This window comes from Phocoena sinus, chromosome 2 (genome assembly GCF_008692025.1).
Source record: "Phocoena sinus isolate mPhoSin1 chromosome 2, mPhoSin1.pri, whole genome shotgun sequence".
Classification (NCBI taxonomy): domain Eukaryota; kingdom Metazoa; phylum Chordata; class Mammalia; order Artiodactyla; family Phocoenidae; genus Phocoena; species Phocoena sinus.
In genome coordinates this window covers 74,327,790-74,349,797 of record NC_045764.1, presented here as the reverse complement: position 1 = coordinate 74,349,797, position 22,008 = coordinate 74,327,790, and the positions used below count along the sequence as shown (strand labels likewise).

Here is a 22,008-nt window from a genome sequence, read left to right as displayed (position 1 = left end):
TTTCCACAAACTATTTTTCTTCAGCTTAAATAAGCTCCAAAGCAAGATAATCCCATTAAGACACAGGATATTATGATATTGGGAATGAAATATTCTAATTGTCTAAATGCATTTTATTTCTACACCTCCCCTCTCCGCCCCCCCCCCCCCCCCCCCCCCCCCCCCGCGCAGCTGAGCTTATAGAAAAACTGAATTGCCAGTACATCTGAGCTACTTTTCGCAAAGCACGATGCTATGCATCTATTATCTTGTGGCAGCCAGAGGTCAGTCCAAGACAAATGTGTGGGCTAGAGCTTTTGGGGGATATAGTGGCGGTGTGATTCCCATGGTAATATCACTAAGGGATAGTATGGAACTTCATTTTGTGCTAGCACTACAAAACCAAAAGCCTATGTACTCAGAAACATCAAGTTAAAACATTCAGACGCACTTTCCTTATTGTTTGGTGGTTAGTGTTCATTAGGGAAAATAGTATCAGCTGCTCACCCTTCCTCAGTCGACACCAATCATACTAAATAAAATAAAGGGCTAACATTGACACCTCCCCAAATCTATTTCATGCCTTAAAGAAAAAACGGAAGAAAATGTCTTAACTACAAAGGCTATCTGAATCGTTTTACTCTTACAGGATTAATGAACCGCTGGAAATAGCGTAAAAGTTTTTTAGAGGGGGAGGGGAGAAGCATACGTTTCGTCTACATAAGAAGTCGGTAAGAAAATCTTAAAATCATTTTGGGAAGAAAAAAAAAGTTAAGTGCTTAAGAACGTGAAGCTCTCCTACCCTTTCCTTTATCTGTTGCATATTCTAAAAATGATTAAATTTCATTTCCCGCAAGCCACCGGGGAAAAGACAAAAATTTGCTCTGGGCACGTCGTACAGAAAGATTTCATCTCAAGCAGCTCATCTTAGCGTCCAGTACGTTTCGGCCTGTTAATAATTAATAAAAGAGATGCCACCCAATCTCTAGTGAAGAAAGGCAAAGCTCGGTGATCCGAAAGTAAACCCAGTGCAGATACCAAACTGGTGTCCTTCATCTAGGATTGCAACAAAACCTCAACCTTAGCAAACGTTTAACGAGCGCTCCGCGCCCGCACGGATGGGCAGAACCCGCAGGACAGTCTGGGTCTGCAAAACTGCTGCGTATGAGGGGAGCCCTGTCCGCCGCAAACAGATGGGGCTCTAAATCCCCACTCCCAGCGGCCGGGTCTGCGGGCAGATTATCGGCCCCGAAGAACCTGCTGGCGCACGAGCCGGCGGAGGGCTGCGGGCTGAGTTTTCTCTCGGGCTGTTTGCGTGTCTCGGCTTGTCCGGACGGCGCAGGCGAGTTCCTGCGCACCTCCAAACTTTGGCTTTCCCATTAGAAATTCCCCTGACTTGCCATGGTTTCTTTCCTCCTCACCTGAGAAGACCTGAAGCCAGTCCTCTCTGCAACCAGTCCCCGCTGCCATCCCGCCACCAGCCCGGCAAAGGACTTCGGATCAGGGCGGAAGGCCCGACGAGGAGGTCTGGCCGCGACTAACCAGCGCCCGCCGGCCTTCGCCGCCGTCTAACCTCCACCACTGCCCGCGAATCCTGTGCGGGGGGAGAAGTTGCCTCCCCACATCCATCCACAACCCAAAGTATCAAGTGAGGGTGCGCTGCGGCTGCCACCCAGGGAGTCTTGGCACGCTCCAGAAGCCCGTCTCGCTCGGGCCTGCGCGCTTTCGGAAGCGGCCGCGGCGGGCACGCAGCGCGGACCGGCCGCACTACCCCTGCAGTCGGCCGCCCTGGCGCTCGGGGCCGCCGGGCGGCGGAGGGGGGCGGGGGGGAGCAGGGTGCAAGGCCCGGGACGCTGACCAGTCCCCAGGAATGACACCGCGCCCGGGCGCACGCTCGGCCCGGCCCGGGCGCGGCGCCTTCCCTACGTAGGCCGGAGCTGTCCGGGGTGCGGGCCCTGGGGACCCGTCGCGGGCGCCCCTTGGCTTCCTCCGAGCTCCTCAGACCCGACCCTCCCTGCCAGAAGCGCGGCGACTCCCAGCAAACTTTCTTCCGGGCGCCCCGCCGGGTGCCAGGCGGACCTGGGCGACTGACAGAAGCCGGAGAGGACAGAAGAGAGGGGTCCAGCCCCTGCGCCTTTGCCCCCGACAGGAGGCAGGCAGATCCCGCGGCCGGGCTCAGGGGGCGCCCTGCAGGGGCCCCAAAAGCCCTGGCGGGGCTCCAGCGCCCAGCCCCGGGCAGTACGTGCGCTCGGGCAGGCGCGCCCACCCCTCCCCCTGCGCGCCCGCCTCCCCGCCCCCCTGAGCAGCCAGCCCACCCGGCCCCGGCGGGGCGCCCGGGCTCACCTTTCATCGCTGCGATCACAAAATACATCATTTAAGCCGCGGTGCGGAGAGCGCAGGGAGAGCGGATGGTCCGACCCCGGAGCCCCCTCTGCCGCCGCCGCCGCGCCGCCGCCGCCTGAGCCACAGCAGCAGCTGCCGCAGCTGCCCGTCCGCCGAGAGCCATCCCGAGCCATAAGAGGCTCCATGTGACCGGCTGACATCACGGCCGCCGCTCTGTTTACACCGCGCCCCTCCGCTTCCTCCCCGGGCGGGAGGCGGGAGGCGGGCGGCGGGAGGCGGGGGCGCCCTAGCGTCGCGCCCCGCCCCCCCGGGCAGGTGAGCGGCGGCGGCTCCCGGGCGCACCCGCGCTGGCGCTGCCCTCCCGCGCCCCCGGCCCGCACCCGGGCCCCCGGCCTTCTCCTCGCCTCCCTGGGCACCTGTGGCCGCCCGGGCGCTTTCTGCGTGCAGCGCCCGGAAGATCGCGCGTCTACTTTCTCCCGCACCCCTTAGGCTAGAGGGGCGCAACCCGACGCTACTTTCCTCTCTTTCCGGATCTCCCAGGGGTGATAACTGTGCCAACTCGTTGGCGGAAAAGAGGGGTTTGTTCGGTCTGGCGCGGGGGCGGGGGGTGTTGTAGTCACCCTCACTTCCAATTTCCCAGATCACCCCAGCTTTATTCGGAAGGTAGAGCCCCCTCCGGGGGCCGTGGAGAACGCAGTCATCCGGACTGCTCGGGGAGTGGAGTAAGCACCTCCTCAGTAAGATCCTGGGAGGCTCGGCCTGGGAAGGGGGAACTCCGCCCACCCAGACGATGATATTTCTCATCACACCTACACCTAAGGTCCTGGTTTACACCTCTCCCTTCCCCCAGGACCACTGATGCCTGGAAGGAGAGCAGAAAACTGTGTGAATCACCTAAATGAACTCGTTGCCAGCCGATTTGAGCCACTAATTTCCCAGGCTCTTCCATATATCCACCATTCTCTCCAGAGAACCAATCTACAAGTGGAAAAGGTTCTAGTTTTCACACCCTAAAAATGAGATGTTGTGGTACTTTGGACAGGAAAAACAAAAAAGAAAAAACCAACAGCAACAAAAAAGCAAACAACCTCTAAAGGTCAACTTTGTGAATTTTAACTTGCAGCTAAGACCTAATTCCTTCCAAACAATCCTTTTTACTGGTCTTGTGGAAACTTAAATCATGATATTATTATCAGATGAATCTCTTTACTATGAATTTCAGATGCTACATACCCATAGTCTGTGTTATTTATAATTTCTGCAGGCTTGTCAACAGTATTGAGTGTAGCAGAAAAAATTATCAAAAGCCAAGTTTGTTACCTACTCCAGTTCTTTCACACAATTTCAACTCTGCTTTCTTTTCTGATGGCCTGTGTCTCCATTTACAACACAAATATTAGATGGTTGTTAGTTGTTGCATTCATGGTAGTTAAACAAGGAGAGTCCTAACATTTTTTCCCATATAACCGAGTTGTCCTTGACTCTGAGTTGGCCCATAATTTAAAACACATGCAGACAATCAGCACTGGAAAAACTAGGATTCATACACTCCCACCCCCACATCCCCCTTCAAGGCAAAATTTACAGAGCGCTCTGATTTAGAAGGTCAAAAAAAAAAAAATTCATCGTACATTAAATCAAGCTGCAGCTTTATAAAAGTTTGATTTCAACTAAAGTCATCCCAACAGTTTTTTTTCTTTAGTTTTCCCCAAATAAAACCACAAAAATAAGAAATCCTAAAAGCATGGAGTCAAGATCTACCCATGTTAACTCAGCTGTGCAGCCATAGCGAAGTGGACAAGGGTTTCAAATGAATCAACCATACCCACTGTGATGTTTATAATGATGAAATTAAGTCACACCACGTTCCCATGATGCAACTGCATCTCCCAGTGAGGCAACACCCCTCAGTTACACTCACACTATCCTTCATATTTGGTTCTTCATTTCCCTCATCCTAACGACTTTAACAAGGATGGGTAATACACCAAGCTGTCCTGTTGGTAGGTCCTGGATACGATTTTCTTTCCTTTGTATTGTTAAAGGATGGAAAAACATCAGAGAGTGCGTGCTCATAGGGGTGTTTGTCCATACTCGCTGCAAACGAATCCAGATATACCACTCTGAAAATTCAATGTTACTTTAAAACAGCATGCTGCTTTAGAAAATAATGCTTTGAAAATGACCAAATCCATTTGGGCTGCCTGTCAGACATCTGACTCCAAGGTAAATAGTCTTACATTACTAGTAATTGGTATTTATTTCCAGGCCATTTCAAATGAAATCGGTAATCGGGAATGACATGTAACATGACATGTGCTCCCTCAATTACAAGAAGAATCATTCATCCTATAGATATGTCCCCACTAGAAATATATTCTCACAATACTGATTTGAAATATTTACACGTTTATTTCACAAAGACATTTCCAGGATAATGTAATATTGACCTTGCCCTTTAGAAATGTATTTCATTCTCACCCTGCAACTAATGAGCAACAGAATTTCAGATATTGTCGTAACCTTCCTGTGTGGCTAGATGCTATTTGTAATGCATGCCTCTAATAAATGTATTCTTTTATTTTCAACACAGCTTTCAACCCAGGGTATATTAGTGTTCTTTATATTAACACAAAGCTTTCGTGAAACTTCAAAAGTAAAAACAAGAGGTTTTTTAAAGCCTCTTGGAATACAACTTTTCTACAGAGTTATACGTCCTCAACCAAGTAAATCAGTCAGGAATGAAAGGATCTGTATTTCCCTTCAATACTACTAAACTGGAGCCAAAAAAGATGCACATTTCAGTGCAAAATTTTACCAGCTAAATATTGAAATGCAGGAATAATTATTTGGATTCCATTAAATACACACTCCTGGAGTGCCTGCTATGGGGGAAAAAACAGTGTTAAGCAGTATACTCTTTCCATTTGAAAAATTTTTACCAAGTGTTCTGGAAAAAAAAAAACACCATAAATAGAATATTGCTTACATGAAGATAATTAAACAGGATGGGAACTCTTTACCGTGAATGGGATTATATCATACATGCATTCTCAAGTCAAATATTTCTGTTGGCTAAACTCTGAAAAAGAAGGCACACGCTGCATACTTAAAACACATGTAATTCAACTCAGAGTTCTCTAGAGAAAGCCCCACATGGTGTCCCTACGTACTGGGTTTCACATTGGATCTGTTACTTAGCAAGGAATTGGAGGGACATGACCGACGTCAGGTTGTTCCAAAATGCCTATAAGAAAAGCCTGCTGGATTTCTGCAGGGGTCTAGACTGGAGTATAATCAGTAAATTGGTGTCTATCTTCCCACTTTCAGAGGTTAAATAAAGAAATGATCCTTGACTTCAGGAAAGTACATTTGGTTTTCTACCAAACGGCATCTGATCTCACGGTATACCACACCGACTCACACACTGAGTGAGTGCTATTGGGGAGAATGGCAAAACAATGGGTTGACAAACTTTTCCAGAATCGGCAAGTGGCTCGCGGTACAAAGATGTTTTCAAAGTTGGCTGATGCACCTGAGAGGGAGCATTTTGGCTCTGAGGTTCTGTCTCGCCTGGGCCCTGATTCTCTCTTTCCAGTGTGTGGCAGCTTGCTAATTCAACTAACTTCTTCCTAGCTGAACAAGAAAGGGATCAGTGAAAGATTAATGTGGTCCGAGGCAGCTTGATTCAGCTGAATCATTAGCCTCCATGGCACTGTGATCTGTAGGAGTTGGGCCATTCAGGCCAACATAAAGCCAGGGGACCGGGTCTCCTGCAGACCAAACAGGGTCAGACTTAGTTCTGATCAAGACTACTTGGGAAGCTCCAGAGTAGACACAAACTTGCCTACCGCAGATCACAGCCTTGCTTAGTTCTGAGTCTGGAAGGAGCCAATGTCTCATAAAGAAACATGTATAAATGGAATAATACTCGTAAGACCAAGGTGACAGAGGGGTCCCCCTATTTATGTGTGTTAGGGGGAGGGGATGAACAGATTAATATAACTTGTTTTATTCATGATTTTAAAGCAAATATAGATGCCAGATTTAAATGTACATGTATGTATGCACATACATAGTCCATGAAATATAGTGAAATGAATGATATTTTGATAGCAAGAGACATCTTCAATTTTACACACACACACACACTCACACACACATACATATTTCACATTACCAAGCACATATACTGAATACTTATTATGCTCCTGGCCCTACACTGGAGAATCAAACAAGAACAAGACAATAGCTCTGATCTTGAGAAGCTCCCTAATCAGCTGACCTTGGCTCTGAAAACTATATAGAAGTCAGTTCCCTGAGTCTGAACTTTATCCTAAAGAAAGGCAGTGTCTGGTCAGTCACCCACTGAAAAGATGTTTGTACAGCACTTCACCCCTCACAGTTGATAGATGGCTGCAAATTATTAGTGTGGCTGTTAGTGTAATGGGATGTCAGAGGTGAAAGATTTGGCTGCATTGAGACAATGGTGAAGGGATTCTGAGTTTCTGGAACCACACATCTCATACATCTATTAGGAAATTCAAGAACTGGCAGATGTTTTGTACCCATCACAAGGAGGGAAAGGGTAAAGTTCACAGGCATTCAGACCCAAGCAACCCCCGTAGAATAGGTATGTGGGAGGTGCCTCACTACACACACACCTGCTAAGGCGGCAAGGAAGGAGACTCACCTCTGAGGCCAGAGGAGCTGCCATCCCTGGTGTTCCCATGAGATGTCCTCACCCCACTCCTATAGCTGGCAGTGGAACAGGCATTCAGGAAATTATTTTTATTTATTTTATTGAAGTATAGTTGATTTACAATGTGTTAATTTCTGCCGTACAGCAAAGTGATTATCATATATATATATGTATATATAGATACACAATATATACTCTTTTTCATATTCTTTTCCACTATGGTTTATTACAGGATATTGAATATAGTTCCCTGTGCTATAAAGTAGGGCCTTGTTGTTTATCTATTCTATGTATAATAATTTGCATCTGCTAATTCCAAACTCCCAATCCATCCCTCCTCCATCCCTTTGCCCCCTGGCAACTGAAAATCTGTTCTCTATCTGTGTCTGCTTCTATTTTGTAGATAAGTTCATTTGTTTCACATTTTAGATTCCACATGTAAGTGATATCGTATATTTGTCTTTCTCTGTCTGACTTACTTCACTTAGTATGATCATTTCTAGGTCCATCCATGTTGCTCCAAATGACATTATTTCATTCTTTTTTATGGCTGAGTAATAGTCCATCGTATATATGTATACCACATCTTTTTTATCCATTCATCTGTTGATGGACATTTAGGTTGATTCTGTGTCTTGGTTGTTGTAAAGAGCGTAGGAAATGATGTTTCTTTTCTTTTCTTTTTTAAGTTAAAGGAATATGGGTAGCAGAAGTGAACTCAGAACCTGGAGCCCCGGGTTCAAATTTCACACTTGTCACTAGCGTTCTACGTCACTTTGGGCAAGTTACTTCCCCTCTCAGTCCGTCAGGCCCCTGACCTGTAGAATGAAGAAATGGGAACAGACCTCAAAGGGTTCCTGCAACTCAAATATCCCGTGACTACTTTCAAGACAATGTCCCAGCCCCTTCTCAGAAACACCTTCATCCCTTCCTCTTTGGGGTGCCATGTCCACTTCCTTCTCCAAGGAGCCTTCCTTGTTTCACTGAACCCCAGGGTAGGCTACCGTGAGCTCTGCCATTAGACAAAACTGGGCTCCAAACCAACCTTCATCCTACTCACTAGCTGAATGATCTTGAGCAAATCTCTGTTTCCTCATATGTGAAAGAAGGATAGTAGAACCTCGTAGGCACACTGGGAGGATTAAATGAAACAACTTAAAGAAAGGACACAGCGATTATCTCTTAGTAGACTTACAAGTGGAAATACCATCACCATTCCCACATTGTTATACACACAGATCCTGCGCCTGGCAAAAATTATTGACCTTGATAAAGATGTGTTGACATGATTATCAGCACATACTTTTGATAAGCTTTCTACAATTTTGAAACGTGTGTGTGTGCATGTGTCTGTGCGTGTGTGTGTGTGTAGCAAGCATTTATTAAGTACCCGCTAGGTGCTGGGACTACAAAGATGGATAAATATTAAATTACCCCTTGGCATAAGGGGCCTCTTTTTAAAATGTATTATTTTCTGTAAGAGTGCAGGCTTTTTATGTCTTGTTTCCTGTAAGAATGCAAGTTCCCATCCAATGAACAACGATGAACATCTGTGCATTACACTGTGCTGGGACATGGAGAGGAAAGGAAAAAGAGTAAGATGTCAGACCTTCCCTCAAGGAGCTTGCAATCTAGTAGGAAAATGAATTCAATGCTTATAATGTAAGGCAGAATGTGTGACACATACTCTAAGTTAAGGTGCTATGTGAGCCAAGAGTAAGAGAGGTTACTCTGTGCAGGGTTAATCTTATACTTTATGAGCAGAAGGACTTCACGGAGGAGGTACCACTTGAACTAGACCTTGAAAGACAAATCAAATTTTAGTGGATAGAAAAAGGAATAAAGGGCAAAAGGACATCTTAGAAGGAGGGCAGAACACAGGTAAAAGGACAGAGACAGAAAATGCATTTTTAACTTAAGAAACAACTAGTAGTGATGGTTTAGAGTATCATGGTACATATAGATGAGGAGGGGAGAAAGCTCAGAATATAGGTTGTAGCTATTTCTTTCACTTTCCTTCGAAGTGCCTAGTACAGAGCTTTGCAAAGTATACACAGTCAGAGAATGAGTTTTGAAAAAAGAACTGAGGGCGGAAGAAGGGAACTGTGCTTTAGAAAATAAATCTCTTTGCAGCTTGCCTATTTCATAGTCTTATTCTAAGGATTAGTAGTTAGTCTGATAGTCATAAAGCTAAATTACACTTAATAAAACACATAGAGCAAAAGAGTTCCACATCACAGCACACCCAGGAAGAATAAAACTGGAAATGGGTGTTATTTCATCAGAGTGAAAAGCTAAGCAGAGCATTTTAACAGGAACTAGGTAAACTGAGTGTTATTTGATTTCGTATCTCATCCATTTCAGTTCTGAAAATGATCTGAGACAGTTCTATTAATACAGATGTTTCATATAGAGGTGATATGTTACTTTTTAAGAACTCTTAAAATATGTATTTTCAAATAATGGGGAGAAGATAAGCAGTTACAGATGGTTTTCCCTATTTTTGTCACGCATGATCAAGGACCACAGTGTAATGTGGGTTTCACCGGGAAATCTGAGTCTCGCAGCTAGGAGCATCCCAGGAGAAAATGTTGGCATTATTTTGCTTTCGCAGAGAAAATATGCTTCTGTTCAGTCAAGCAAAGTAATCAATTATTATGCATTATGAAATACTCGTTTTATAACTAGTGACATTTCAGACAGTTGTACCACATGTCAATAATGGTTTTGAGGCTCACATTTAAGCTCTAGCTCATAAGATGGAATTCACTGGGCCGACAATGTTGGGACAGAAGTCTATTCTCTGCCCTTAGAAGTACACTTATTATTTATGTCCAGTCCTGCACTGAGGAAGTATGCTGTGAGGACTGAAACGAGAACAGACTTGGGTGTGTCTTTCTGTTTTCATAAAAAAATGTTAATTTCTTCTAAATATATTAGATTCACATTTAAAAATCAATACTTTTCTCTTGAATTAAAAAAACGATTCCTATATTTTGTAAGATGGAGGTTCATTAAATTAGGCATTCCATTCAGAGGCTCCAAAATTCACATGAGATTTTGAGTACTCCAGTTAGACCTTGTGTTCCACAAAGATGATTTTCTGAAATCAAAATGTCTTTCCAATACTTATATCACACTGCTGCTGTTCCTGCTTTTACCTCACCTATTGCTTCACAATTCCTTGGAACTTACTCTGTGGCAGGTACTTTTTAACACTGAATTCACTCAAAACTCTCTTTTGTAGGCGAGGAAACTGATGCACAGATAAATTAACTTGTCCAAGAACACAAGGAACCATAAGGAAAACCCAGGTGAACTGAATCTAGGGTATGCACCCTTAACAACTACGTTACGACTCTCAAACACTTTCTGAAATTTCCTTGAATTGTGCACTACTCAGTATTCTGAAAAAGGCAAGCTGACTTCTTCAGGAATCAAAGTTGACTACTCTAATAAAATTTAGGCATGCGTGCAAGAAATTCTTTTATCACTAGCTCTCATAATTCAGCGGGGTTAGCATGTGTCATTATGAATTATTGCACAATTTAGTAAATTATTTAATTACTTACTAATGAAGAAACATACTGTACACCGTTGTAATTATCCTGTTTGAAAACAATGTTGTCATTTGTCCATTTAATAAACATTTGCTACACATTAACTCTTGAGGGGAATTCTTTGCACTTTTGGAATACACAACTCTAAATACTGGCAATAGAATGTGACATAGGAATAGAAGGAAACTAACAACTTACAAAAGCCAAAGCTGGTGTTTCTAAAAGACTCCAAACAAAGTAACAAGTCTGTTAGAAACACAAAAAATAATAATTTTACACTTCGTCCTCTTCTACAGAAAAAGCACAAGATAGAGATAGTTACTGTTTTTACTTTTTCAAATTGTATCACGGCTGCTCTTTTATAAATAGTTTTTGCAACATGTCATATAATATAGCATTTCTTTCACCTATTTTAATCACCCAATAAATGGCTTCCATAGTATAATAAGCAGAGCTACTTAATTTTCAATACACTTTGAATAAATCATTGTCTACATTTTTTAAGTGACTATAGTCATGCATGGCCTCGTTATTTATACAGAGACATAGTACATACGTAGCCTCAAGATGTTTTGACAACACATCTTAAGTAAAATATAAAGTAATTTTTTTTACTTTACCACATATTTGCTCCTTGAAATGTAACAGAGATAATGTGGCAGAGCCATGGTAAACAAGGAAAAAATTTTTTAAAGGACATATCAGAATTGCAAGACACTCAGAGAGGTCATGTGGTAGGTCTTCCTGCTTCCAAGGATGTGACCGTCCATGTCTGACAGTTGCCTATCATTAAGTAATCATATATAAGCAAGGTAAGTGATATATTTTTTCTCTTTTCGCATTTTCTCTATTATCCCAGGGACGATATGCCATTTCACTGGGTAATTCAAGTCAAAGGAAAGTTTTGTTCTCTTACGAGTAATGCATATACTGAATATTAGAGTTATAGTATAGTTTGCAGATTTCACCACTTGTCAAAAACCAGTAAGAAAATACTTCCTGTAAACCAGCAAGAACCACAATAAATTTAAGCACTACAAAACAGCAGAAAAGAAAACATGTTTTTTATGTTCATTGTATCCACTGCTCAATTATGGTGTAACATAAATTACTACATAGTGTTTATTTTACACTAACAGTGTTTTATCAAGAACTGTAGTAAAATACGTTTTAATAGTATTTTCTGATGTTACTGTGGCAAACTAGAGGAATTGTATTTTGATTCATCCTTCAGACCTCAGTTGTTTTTCATGTCTTATCAAACTATAATTTACATACAGCAAAACTCACTCTTTTTAGTGAACAGGTCTGCGAATTTTGACAAAGGTTTTTAATTTCATAATGACCAACACAATCAAGATATGAGAGTTCCATCTCCCTCTCCTCCCAAATTCTTTTGTGTCCTTCTGTAGCCAACTTATTCGCCTTCTCCAAACCCTGGTAACCACAGATTTGTCTCTTCTATCCCTATAGTTTAGCCTTTAAAGAATATCATTTAAATGGAAAAATATACTAATGTAGCCCTTTGACTCTGGTTTCTTTACTTAGCACAATGCATTTCAGATACACTCCAAAAGCAAACCAATAATTTGTTACTTTCTGTAGTTCAGTAGTATTCCAGTCTACAGTTTACTCATTCCCTGATTGAAGGACATTTAGGTTGTTTCCATTCCTCAGCAATCCCAAATCAAGCGGCTATGAACATTCATGTACAGGTTTTTTGTGTGAACATCAGTTTTGTTTTTTTGTTTTGTTTTGTTTTGTTTTTGCGGTACGCGGGCCTCTCACTGTTGTGGCCTCTCCCATTGCGGAGCACAGGCTCCGGACGCGCAGGCTCAGCGGCCATGGCTCACGGGCCCAGCCGCTCCGCAGCATGTGGGATCTTCCCGGACCGGGGCATGAACCCGTGTACCCTACATCGGCAGGCGGACTCTCAACCACTGCGCCACCAGGGAAGCCCAGAACATAAGTTTTTATTTTACTTGGGTAAATATCTAGTAATGGGAACGAAGACCCAACGCAGCCAAAACAAACAAACAAACAGACCAAACACTGAACCGACAGCCAACAGCAATGAACAAAGCTTATCTAACACGTATTTTCTCTGTAAGGCACATCACACTTAGGAACACTAGCCAGCACTTTAGCACTATGTTCGGGGGCTACTTTAAACAGCAATATTACCAACAAAAAGCACACAAATTAGAAAAATGTGGCACTAAATAGACTGTGAAATGGACACTTGTTTACAGTATGAAAGCTGAAACACGAAGGCAGAACGCTGCCTCAACCAACCTCAGCTGGGAACATGTGTGTCAGGATGCTTTGCGCTTGCCTAAGTATGAGAAAGGCAGCCAGTAATTTTTTTATAGCTGAAGTACAATCGATTTACATTATAGTTGATTTACAATATTGTGTTAGTTTCAGGTGTATAGCAAAGTGATTCAGTTATATATTATTTCGGATTATTTTTCCATTATAGATTATTACAAGGTCTTGAATACAGTTCTCTGTGCTATACAGTAAATACTTGTTGCTTACCTATTTTATGTATAGTAGTTTCTGTTAATCCCATACTCCCATTCCCCTCTGAGAAAGTTTGTTTACTATGTCTGTGAGTCTGTTTATGTTTTGTATATAGTTTCATTTGTTTTACTTAGATTCCACATATAAGTGATATCATAAAGTATTTGTCTTTGTCTGACTTACTTCATTAAGTATAATATTCTCTAGGTCCATTCATGTTGCCACAAATGGCATTATTTCATTCTTTTCATGGCTGAGTAATGTTAATGGCAGCAAGTATTGATTTGGGGGTTATAAATAAATTTTGCTGAGTAGGCAGATATGCAAATACACAATGCCAATAATGTGAATCAACTCTACCATCTATCTATCTATCTATCTATCTTGCCATCCTACAGTTTCAGTTTAAATGTCACAGGCTTGAGGATGTCTTGTCCAAACTGCTAGCCTCCATCAGATGAGCTTTGGGCTCCCACTGGCATCCTGTTCTTCCCTTTCTGTAAGCCTGATCCTTCACACTGTTTTGGTTTTGTTTTTTGTAATCATTTGTTCTCTTTTCCGTCTTCTTCACTGGACTTTACACTCCAAGAGGCAGGGATTCGCTTTTGTACCTCTTGTAACATGAAGGCTGAGCACAGTGCCTGGTATATGCTACACGCTGGATAAATATTTGTTGAATAAACAAATGCTTCTTTGAAAGCAGCATGTATGCTGGAAAGAGCACTAGACTTGGAGTTGGAAAATTTGTCTTACCATCCCAGTTCTAATACCTAGTGGTTGTGTAACTGGTGACAAGTTACTTATATTCCTTGAGCCTCAGTTTTCTCACCTGTAAAATTGGAAAAAGAATGCCCATATTTCAAAAAAAAAAAAAAAATTAAGCCTTCAAAGTCAGACAATAAACCTGAAAACATTAGTATCTGTTGATATCCAAGTCACTGGATTGGAATGGTTTCTGAACCACGACTAGACTTTTATAACTATATGAGCAGTATAAAATATACTGACGAACACTATGAACAGCAAGTTTATTTAGCCATCCACATACTACCAACTCTTCATGTATTTGGCTTTATGAACTCAGGGGACTCCAATAGTTAAGATAATTTTTCACTTTAGAAGTTTTTGCACTCCATCAAGCCACACTCTTTAAGATCAAAGGTTATGTACACTATACACTACGAATATATCTTCATAGCAACTGATGATTTACGTACTCCATTTCAAAAATATTTTCTGAACGTTTGAAAGTCACTCTGCAGTAACATAGAGTTTGTATTCTTTGGAAGCAAGATTTTTTTCTCTTTCAAACACTACCGAAAAAAACAAAGAATTAAATTTAATTAATAACCATACCATGATTCTGCCTGAAATGTTTTCTTGCAAAGATCTGTTACCTCCCTTAAGATTTCAAGGCAATAAAAATCAATAATTTCTATAAAATCATCACAATCCTTTTGCGTGTAACTAAGGCTAACAAAGTAAATGCTCAGGTCCTGTGGAAAAGAAATTGCATAAACAATACAATGGTTACATCACTCAAAATTTATACAGCGGATTGCCTTATAAAATTATGATGATCAGATATGACTAAGTGACACTATTTAAGACTGTTGGTCTTTAGGAGATGCAAAGCATGATGATTCACTGGCAAAGCAAGCTAGTGGTAGGCAGGGAGAGAGGTTAACTTTGTGTATTTGATTACAAAGCAGAACAGATAGTAAAACCTCAGGATCAATAATCATTATTTTATATGAAACTTTCATTGTTTCCTAAATTAGATTCATATTAACTTTTCTTGAGATGACATTTTTTCAACACATAAATTCTTATAAGGAACCTAACCACAGGCCTAAATTAAACCTAGAGTTTAAAACATTATTTGCTGACAGGCATCCTCCAAGTGTTTTCCACAGAGGGACATCACTTCCGATTATTTCCATGCTATTTTAAATGATCTTGGACAGGGCTACTGAATGACTTGTCAGGGAACATGAAAACATTATGACACCACTTCTCCAGATTTCTTCCCAGAACATGAAATACTTGGGATCGTTCTAATGTAATCAAGGCTGGTTTCATGTTAAGCGTCAGTTTTAACTGGGGGGAGACGCTTCTAACATATGGCCGCTGGGCTCTGACTCACAGCAACCTTCAAATTCTGGCCAAAAAGTCTGTTTCCTGAGATTGTGTCTGATAGGTCTGCACGTCCCTGGTGGGCCCGGAAGCCATTCGATAAATGCTGTTGTTGGAACAAATGAATGAATTAATGAGTTTCTAATTATGAGCTACAAATTCTTCCATCAACAAAATAATCGCATAGGAAAGTGGCAATGTACTTGGAACTCATATCTATGAAGAGTTCTAGTTTCAGCCCTTTTACAATTTTTTTTAATCATTTCTCAATGATATGCTCAACTTGGTCTTTCTTTTTTTTTTTTTAACTAAGGTGCCAAAAGCACTGGAGCGTTTTCCAGGACATGACATGAAAGACAAGTACAGTTCTTTGAAAGTTTCATTTGTATGTAGCTTGTGCATGATAATTATTTTTAAATCTCAGATAATCACCAGATATTTTCTGAGAACAGACTGTGGGCGAGGTACTGTGTGAGATATTTTAAAAATAAAGTTAAAAACATCCTACCCATGCTGACGCACCAAGAACTGTCATTAAGAATAGTAGAAGGTGTGCAGGTTCCAGAATTTTCACAGGTGAGGCAAATGTTTATCTAAGTGACACTAAGTTAGAACTGTTATCAAAATAGTATAAATAATTGCTATCACACTTTTCGTAATTAGAGCACTGAGAGTCAAAAACCTTACGAAATGGAACATGGAAGAAAACAGAAAGAAAGATCCACAAAGATACCACTAAAATTCCAATAACTAAAGTTCGTGCCTGAGCTTAAACAAATCCCTCAGGCTTTCGCTCAGAGACTATTTACTCTTATGTAAGACAGTTCTGACAACCTTGATATCTGATTTTCCAGTATACAGAGTATATTACAAAAAAAAAAAAAAAAAAAAGCCCAGCAGAAAGGAATAGAGAGTTCTGCTCACAGGAGCAAGGAAAAACAATAAATACTGAAGGAAGAGATAAAAAAATGATAAAAAGTTAGACATAAGGACTCAAAAAGTATAGCAGCTTGGGACTACTTAGCATAAGGGCAAACAACAAGCCACACCTGCTAAGTCTCCGAGGATATCCTGTATTACAGCATACTGTACACACCATCATAATTAGTGTTTATAATGACTTTGAAACATTAAGAATGGATTAGCCCATGAACTCTAAGAAGCCAGGGACTTACGTAATATATTTTGAAAGGCTTCCCCCACCACCAAACAGAGTGAAGTAGTTTAGGCACTTAGATACATTCCAGAAAATTAATTTACACGGAATATCTCATTTTCTAATAATGTTTGTGAATCTGGCATTGATATACATGCTTCAAATAATAACCCTAATTACTTCAGACCTTACAGGGTCTAGGTTATTCCAGTTTTGGTAAGCGATACTCTGAAGCCGGCTGGAAAAATAAAGGGCTTCCATAGTAGGAATAACTGTTTTGTACCCCAGTATTTCATTCCATTTCATTATTAGCCAGATATCAATAAAATAAAAACTGTTCAAATACACCCTCTATTTTTCAAGCGACAATGTTTTTGTAAATGTTTACTTGAATTATGAGTGTTCAGGGCTGAGGTTTAAATATATATCATTATATTAAGATACTTGCTATTTATATAATAGTAAAGGCTATTTATATAATAATGTTTAACCTGCCGGAATTCTGGAGAAGGAAAAGTTAGTACAATAAGTTCAATGGGAAAAAAAAAAAAAAAAAAAGGAAAACATCGGCACAACTTGGCATTGTTTTCATTCAGGGCAGGTGAAGTGATAGGTTTTTAAAAGTATGCTTTTTACATGCACACTCATGACACCAACACCCTTCTTCATGGCTGCTATAATCCTTTTTCAAAACTGCTAGCCTGTTTCCAGGGCAGCTGCAAAACATCCGTGAACACTAGTTAATTTATTGGAGTCATGGAAACTGCTGCCTCTATACCTGCCAGCGAGATCCACATTGTACAGATTCTACGATGCAGGAGCCGAAGGTCCCGAGATGAATTCTCTCCGCTCCAAGCTAGATGGAGGAATGGGAAGCCACCTCTCGGAACTGCCTGGACCGTACTTTTGGATTTTTACCTCTTTCACTCCACCTATTGTCCAGGCTCCAGAATAATGCTTTTTTTGCATTAAAATCACCATGGCTACCTCTAAATTGCTATTAAATGTATTATTATCTTCAACACTATTGTTGTTGTTCTCGTTAGTGAGAACACAGTTTAAAGGCTACCGTTCGGCACTCATCAATGCCCAGGAAGACAGCAGGCAGAGTCAATAGCCCCACTTGCAGATGGGGTAAATGAAGCTTGGAGAGGTTTTCCAGCTTGGCCTGGGACATCGAGAAAGGGAGAGCTGGGACTTCAGTGCGGCCTTCTGACTTTCAGTCCAGTGCTCAATAAATGTTGCCACATGCTAGATATTGAAAACTGATTTCCTATTCTTTAAGAACTTATATTCTGAGAAATTCAGATTGGCAAGTATAAGGGAAATTTTCCACTGTAGGATTTCTGAAAATGAAACCCGAGTCTGTCATATTTTTTCAGAAGACTTTTGTCACTAATTATATCTTCCTTTCAGTTCATACATGTTTGTGTAATCTATTCATTCCTGCCACAAGAGATAATTTACATGGCTCTTCAACGATATGCCACCAATAAATTACCAATTAAATGTTAATTACTGGATCTCACAACAATCCAAAGAAAACTAGCTCATATGACGTAGGTTGTAAACCAAGCCTAGTCATACGATGGTTGTTTCACAGTTTCTGCCCTTTCAGAGTGAAAGAGATACACGGAGTGCTTGCAAGAGACCCCGGTGATCATCACTATAATGGCCTCAGAAGTTAAGAATAGTATGCTTTGAAGTTAGGTCTCTCTCTGTTTTTTTTTTTTAAATTGTCTCTTCTTTTTTATGAATCTCTTTTTCATTAATTAATTTAAACTTTTCTGGTACCATTTAATATTTTATCTATTCAGGTTGGGGAGGGGGGTCCAGGCAAGCTGTAACACACGTGTTTTCCAATAGCAAAGGGGAGTGACTCCTATGATTAATTCCCAAACTTCTTCCACATTTAAGGGGTGCTCAGTTGGCATCCTGCCCCCCATAACTTTGTTCTTACCAGCCTTTGCTTGGTATAAAATACTGAATTAATTTATTAAAGAACCATAATAGGTTATATTACCTTTGAAAGTTATATTACTTGATAGTAGGGCCTTTGAAGTAAAATGTGAAAATTTTAATTGGGCAAAATAATATGCAATATTTATGGCAAGGATTTTAGACAGAACAAAAATGTGGTAGCTCTAGGGGTAAAAGTCTCAGGTAGAGATACTGACAGACCCAGGGATAAAATCCTCAAGGTCTCATTCCTATTCAGTGTTCTGATCACTCAGTCACACTCTAGGAAGAGACAATAAATATACATCTGTGGACAGTCCAGAGATGGAAATGAGGTGGCCTAACTTTCATCATTTGCAATGATCAGAGCTGAAGCCATTTATAAAATACCTGCCATAACAGAAACCGCTGCATCTCGACTAAAACTGGGAAGACACAGAAGAGGTTGATAAAAATGAAATCATGACACATTCATCCTTATCCTATCACCAAAGTGGTTGCCCAAAGAGGGGGCCTCCACAGTTGTGTGATGAAAGGCACAAATCATGGACTACCCACTGGGGCAGCCAGGCCAGAGAGGGGAGAAAATAGCCTTTTCTTCAGAGGGCTGAATGGCTGGACTTGCTCGGATGAATAGATAACACCATCACGAACAGACAGTAGAGATGAAAGTGGAAACCAATGAAAACAAGAACGGAGGAAAACCATCAAAGGTGTGGAAAATAACAAAAGTTCAGGGGCTGGAGTGATCAGCACCCACATGCTAAAACTGCAGCACATAGAGCTGTTTGAAGCTGCTAAAGGGATTTAATACAATCTGGAATGAACAGAATTTGCCATCAAATAGAACAGATGGGCCACCAAGAGACCTCAAGGAAGGATAACCTAATGTAACATGAGCCCTGCAAAGAGCTCACACGGCAATGTCCTTTTGAACATCTCAATCATTCTAAAGTGCTGTTTAAAACACACACATGCACACACACACACACGCATGCACAGTCCAGAGTCTGTGGGGAATTTTGATGGGAGTTGCTCATCAAAACTCTTAAATAATGCAAGGCGATGGCAATCCATCCGATCTTCCACTCTGAGGACCTGGAGCAGAGAACAGACGTGGGTTTTATCAAAGCAGCCTCTAATCTTTCCAGCACATCTGCAATGTCCATCTCACCAGGGGTGACCTTCTGAGTGAACTTGGGGAGAGATATGCTCTTTGGTTTTGTGTGGGTTGCAGTTTAATTCAGCAGGAAGCAGGCCATGGCTGGGAACCACAGCACAAAGAAAATCACGGTAAGGAGGTGAAAAATGTGGGACTGATCAACCATAAGTGAGATAAAATAAGTGACTGGTAGGTTTTTTATGAGACCAGCAGAATAAAAAAATTACAATGGGTTATCACTTTTATGGCTCATTTCCCATTGCTGTTACTAAGTAGGCAATGATAGAAACAGCACAACTGAGCAAGCACACCCAGATCAGAGAGAAAGGGAGAGAGTGAAAGAGAAAATTAAAGGATCAGAGAGACTCTTTAAGACTGTGTCCAATCCAGGGCAATCATCCGAATAAAAACTAACAATTTCACTCAAATACAATGCAGATAAATTGCACTGTGAAGATATAATATATAGACTTAAAAATTATTCTGTTTTTCATGCAGATAATTGTCTATAACACCTCTGGGTTGAGAGTGTATTGGTTCATGTAAGGTACAAAAATCTTCAGATGATCAAAAGTGATGTATGTATTTGTAGTAAAGCTAAGAAGTCGCATCATCAAAAGTTTATGGGCCAGTGGTTTTTCCTGTGCTAACTATTAACCTAATTTTGGACAAAAGGGAGGGAGGAGGTATTCCTCAGTAGGGGTAAGTCAAAGGGAGTTTGCATACAAAGGGAAATAAACCATCTCTTCCCACTTGATTATCTTCACTCTGTCGGGCTGAGTATTAGTACACAGGCAGCAGGGAACCGAGAATTCTTTACTCTTGAATGGGTTCAATCTCTCAGATCTCAAAAATCCCCAAGCGAGTCTCTAGAACAGGAGTGGCTGGAGCCTGGTTGTGATTTCCTCTGTCTATTACCTTTGGCTCTTCATCCCATACCCCACCAGGCATCCAGCACTGAATCAGCATGAGAATAGGACACAGATGGAGGGAAAAACTGATTCAGTTTACCATAGCTTTAACCCTCCTCAAAGATTTTGGTGTTTGTACACTACTAGATTCCTATCAATACAAGAACATGCTTTTTTCCGTTATTCCATTCTACATTTTACTTTCTTTGTCCCAGTAGGAAACAAAATCACGACTTGTCTCCATCTCAAACAATCTTAAACTTGGCAACAACAAAGAAGGATGAAGTCTTCTTTGCACGATGGGTCTAGACTAGTTTGAGCACCTAGTAGGTGCTCAATAAATACCAGCCTAAAGGCAGGGCTCATTTCCTCCGACAGCTGCCCAGAGACACAAACTGCTTTGGGAAACCTGATGAAGAGGCCCGCCTTTCTGGCAGAGCCATCCTCACTCTTTCATCACTGTACTCAAAGATATTACTGATGTTGGTCCTCTGGTTTTGCTGCTTTTTTCCTCTGACTGGACTAACTGAGTCTACTCTGCTCACTAGCTGTCACTTCAGAATCCTGTCACGCAGCGGAAGGCCAAAGGACATTTTCCCCTAAGTCCTTTTAACTTCCTGGCATTCCGTTTTTCAACCCCACATTAAAGGTGCTGATGTTTCATCCTAGTCCTACCAGCCAATGGGTGGCCTCAAGTTAGACTAGGCAGGGCTTCTCTCTGCTCTTTCCCTGTTGGGCACAGGGAGAAGGAACCCAGAAAAATGTTTCCTCAAGCTCATTTTGTAATTTTCCCTTGGATGCTATCACTGAAGTTCTGAGATCATTTACTAAGGAACAGACGCATTCGAAACTAACATACAACAGATGTAAACCTAGGGCCACTGTTGGCCAGCAAGACCTCTTTCTTGCAAGTTCTCAAAAAAAATTTTTTTTTTTGGCTTGTCTTTATCCCCCCTCTGCTCTCGGCCAATGCTCAATCATCTTATAATCCATTAAAGCTAGTATACCAATTCGGTTTCTTTTCCAAGACAAGACCTGCCAACTTGAAAAACAAAAATGAACCTCCCCTAGTGTTGGCATGTTTCTCCAAGCCTCAGCTAACCCAGGGCAGAGACTGGTGGACGTGAGCCCAGTTGAAGCCTGAGGTGAGAGCCATCATTTTTTACTTGCTTTCGTGAACAATCTCCTGGTATGTTCTTGAATTCTCATCCTCGGTATAGTGCCAGCCCAGGCATTAGCAAACCCGGCAGAGTGGCATTCTCTGCAGTGTGGCAGAGCAAGTCATCTGTCCTAAGAAGCCAAGATCTGAGACGCCTCTGCTCCTGTAAGAATCTCTCTGTGTCTCTCTGATTTACCCTGTTCCCGGTGGTAAAGTATTTTCTGCAAACATGAAATTAGCTTATAATTTAAGGACTTTGGAATGACTAATTTTGACTAAGTTAAACAGGGCAGAGTAGTGACTCCAAGTGACCTGATCTGTGATTCTTGGGAAGAGTTTAATGGACGTATTTTATTTTCGTTCAGGGTGACCTCACTGATCTTTGTGCAAAATGCCATTTCTTTATTTTTTCCCT

At 41.6% G+C, this 22,008-nt stretch overlaps 1 protein-coding gene across 2 annotated transcripts in view; it reads right to left on the bottom strand.

Annotated features, from left to right (window-relative positions):
- RORA (RAR related orphan receptor A) overlaps nt 1-22,008 on the bottom strand; it is a 179,929-nt gene that overhangs the window by 92,963 nt on the left and 64,958 nt on the right. Inside the window, exon 1 of one of the 2 annotated variants that reach the window (XM_032622206.1) lies at nt 2,323-2,495. The exons of the other annotated variant lie outside the window; for it this stretch is intronic. Within the exon in view, the coding sequence (XP_032478097.1) occupies nt 2,323-2,353 (31 nt within the window). The 5' untranslated portion in view covers nt 2,354-2,495. Of the gene's footprint in view, nt 1-2,322; nt 2,496-22,008 lie in introns of those variants that run through there. 2 annotated transcript variants of the gene reach the window in all.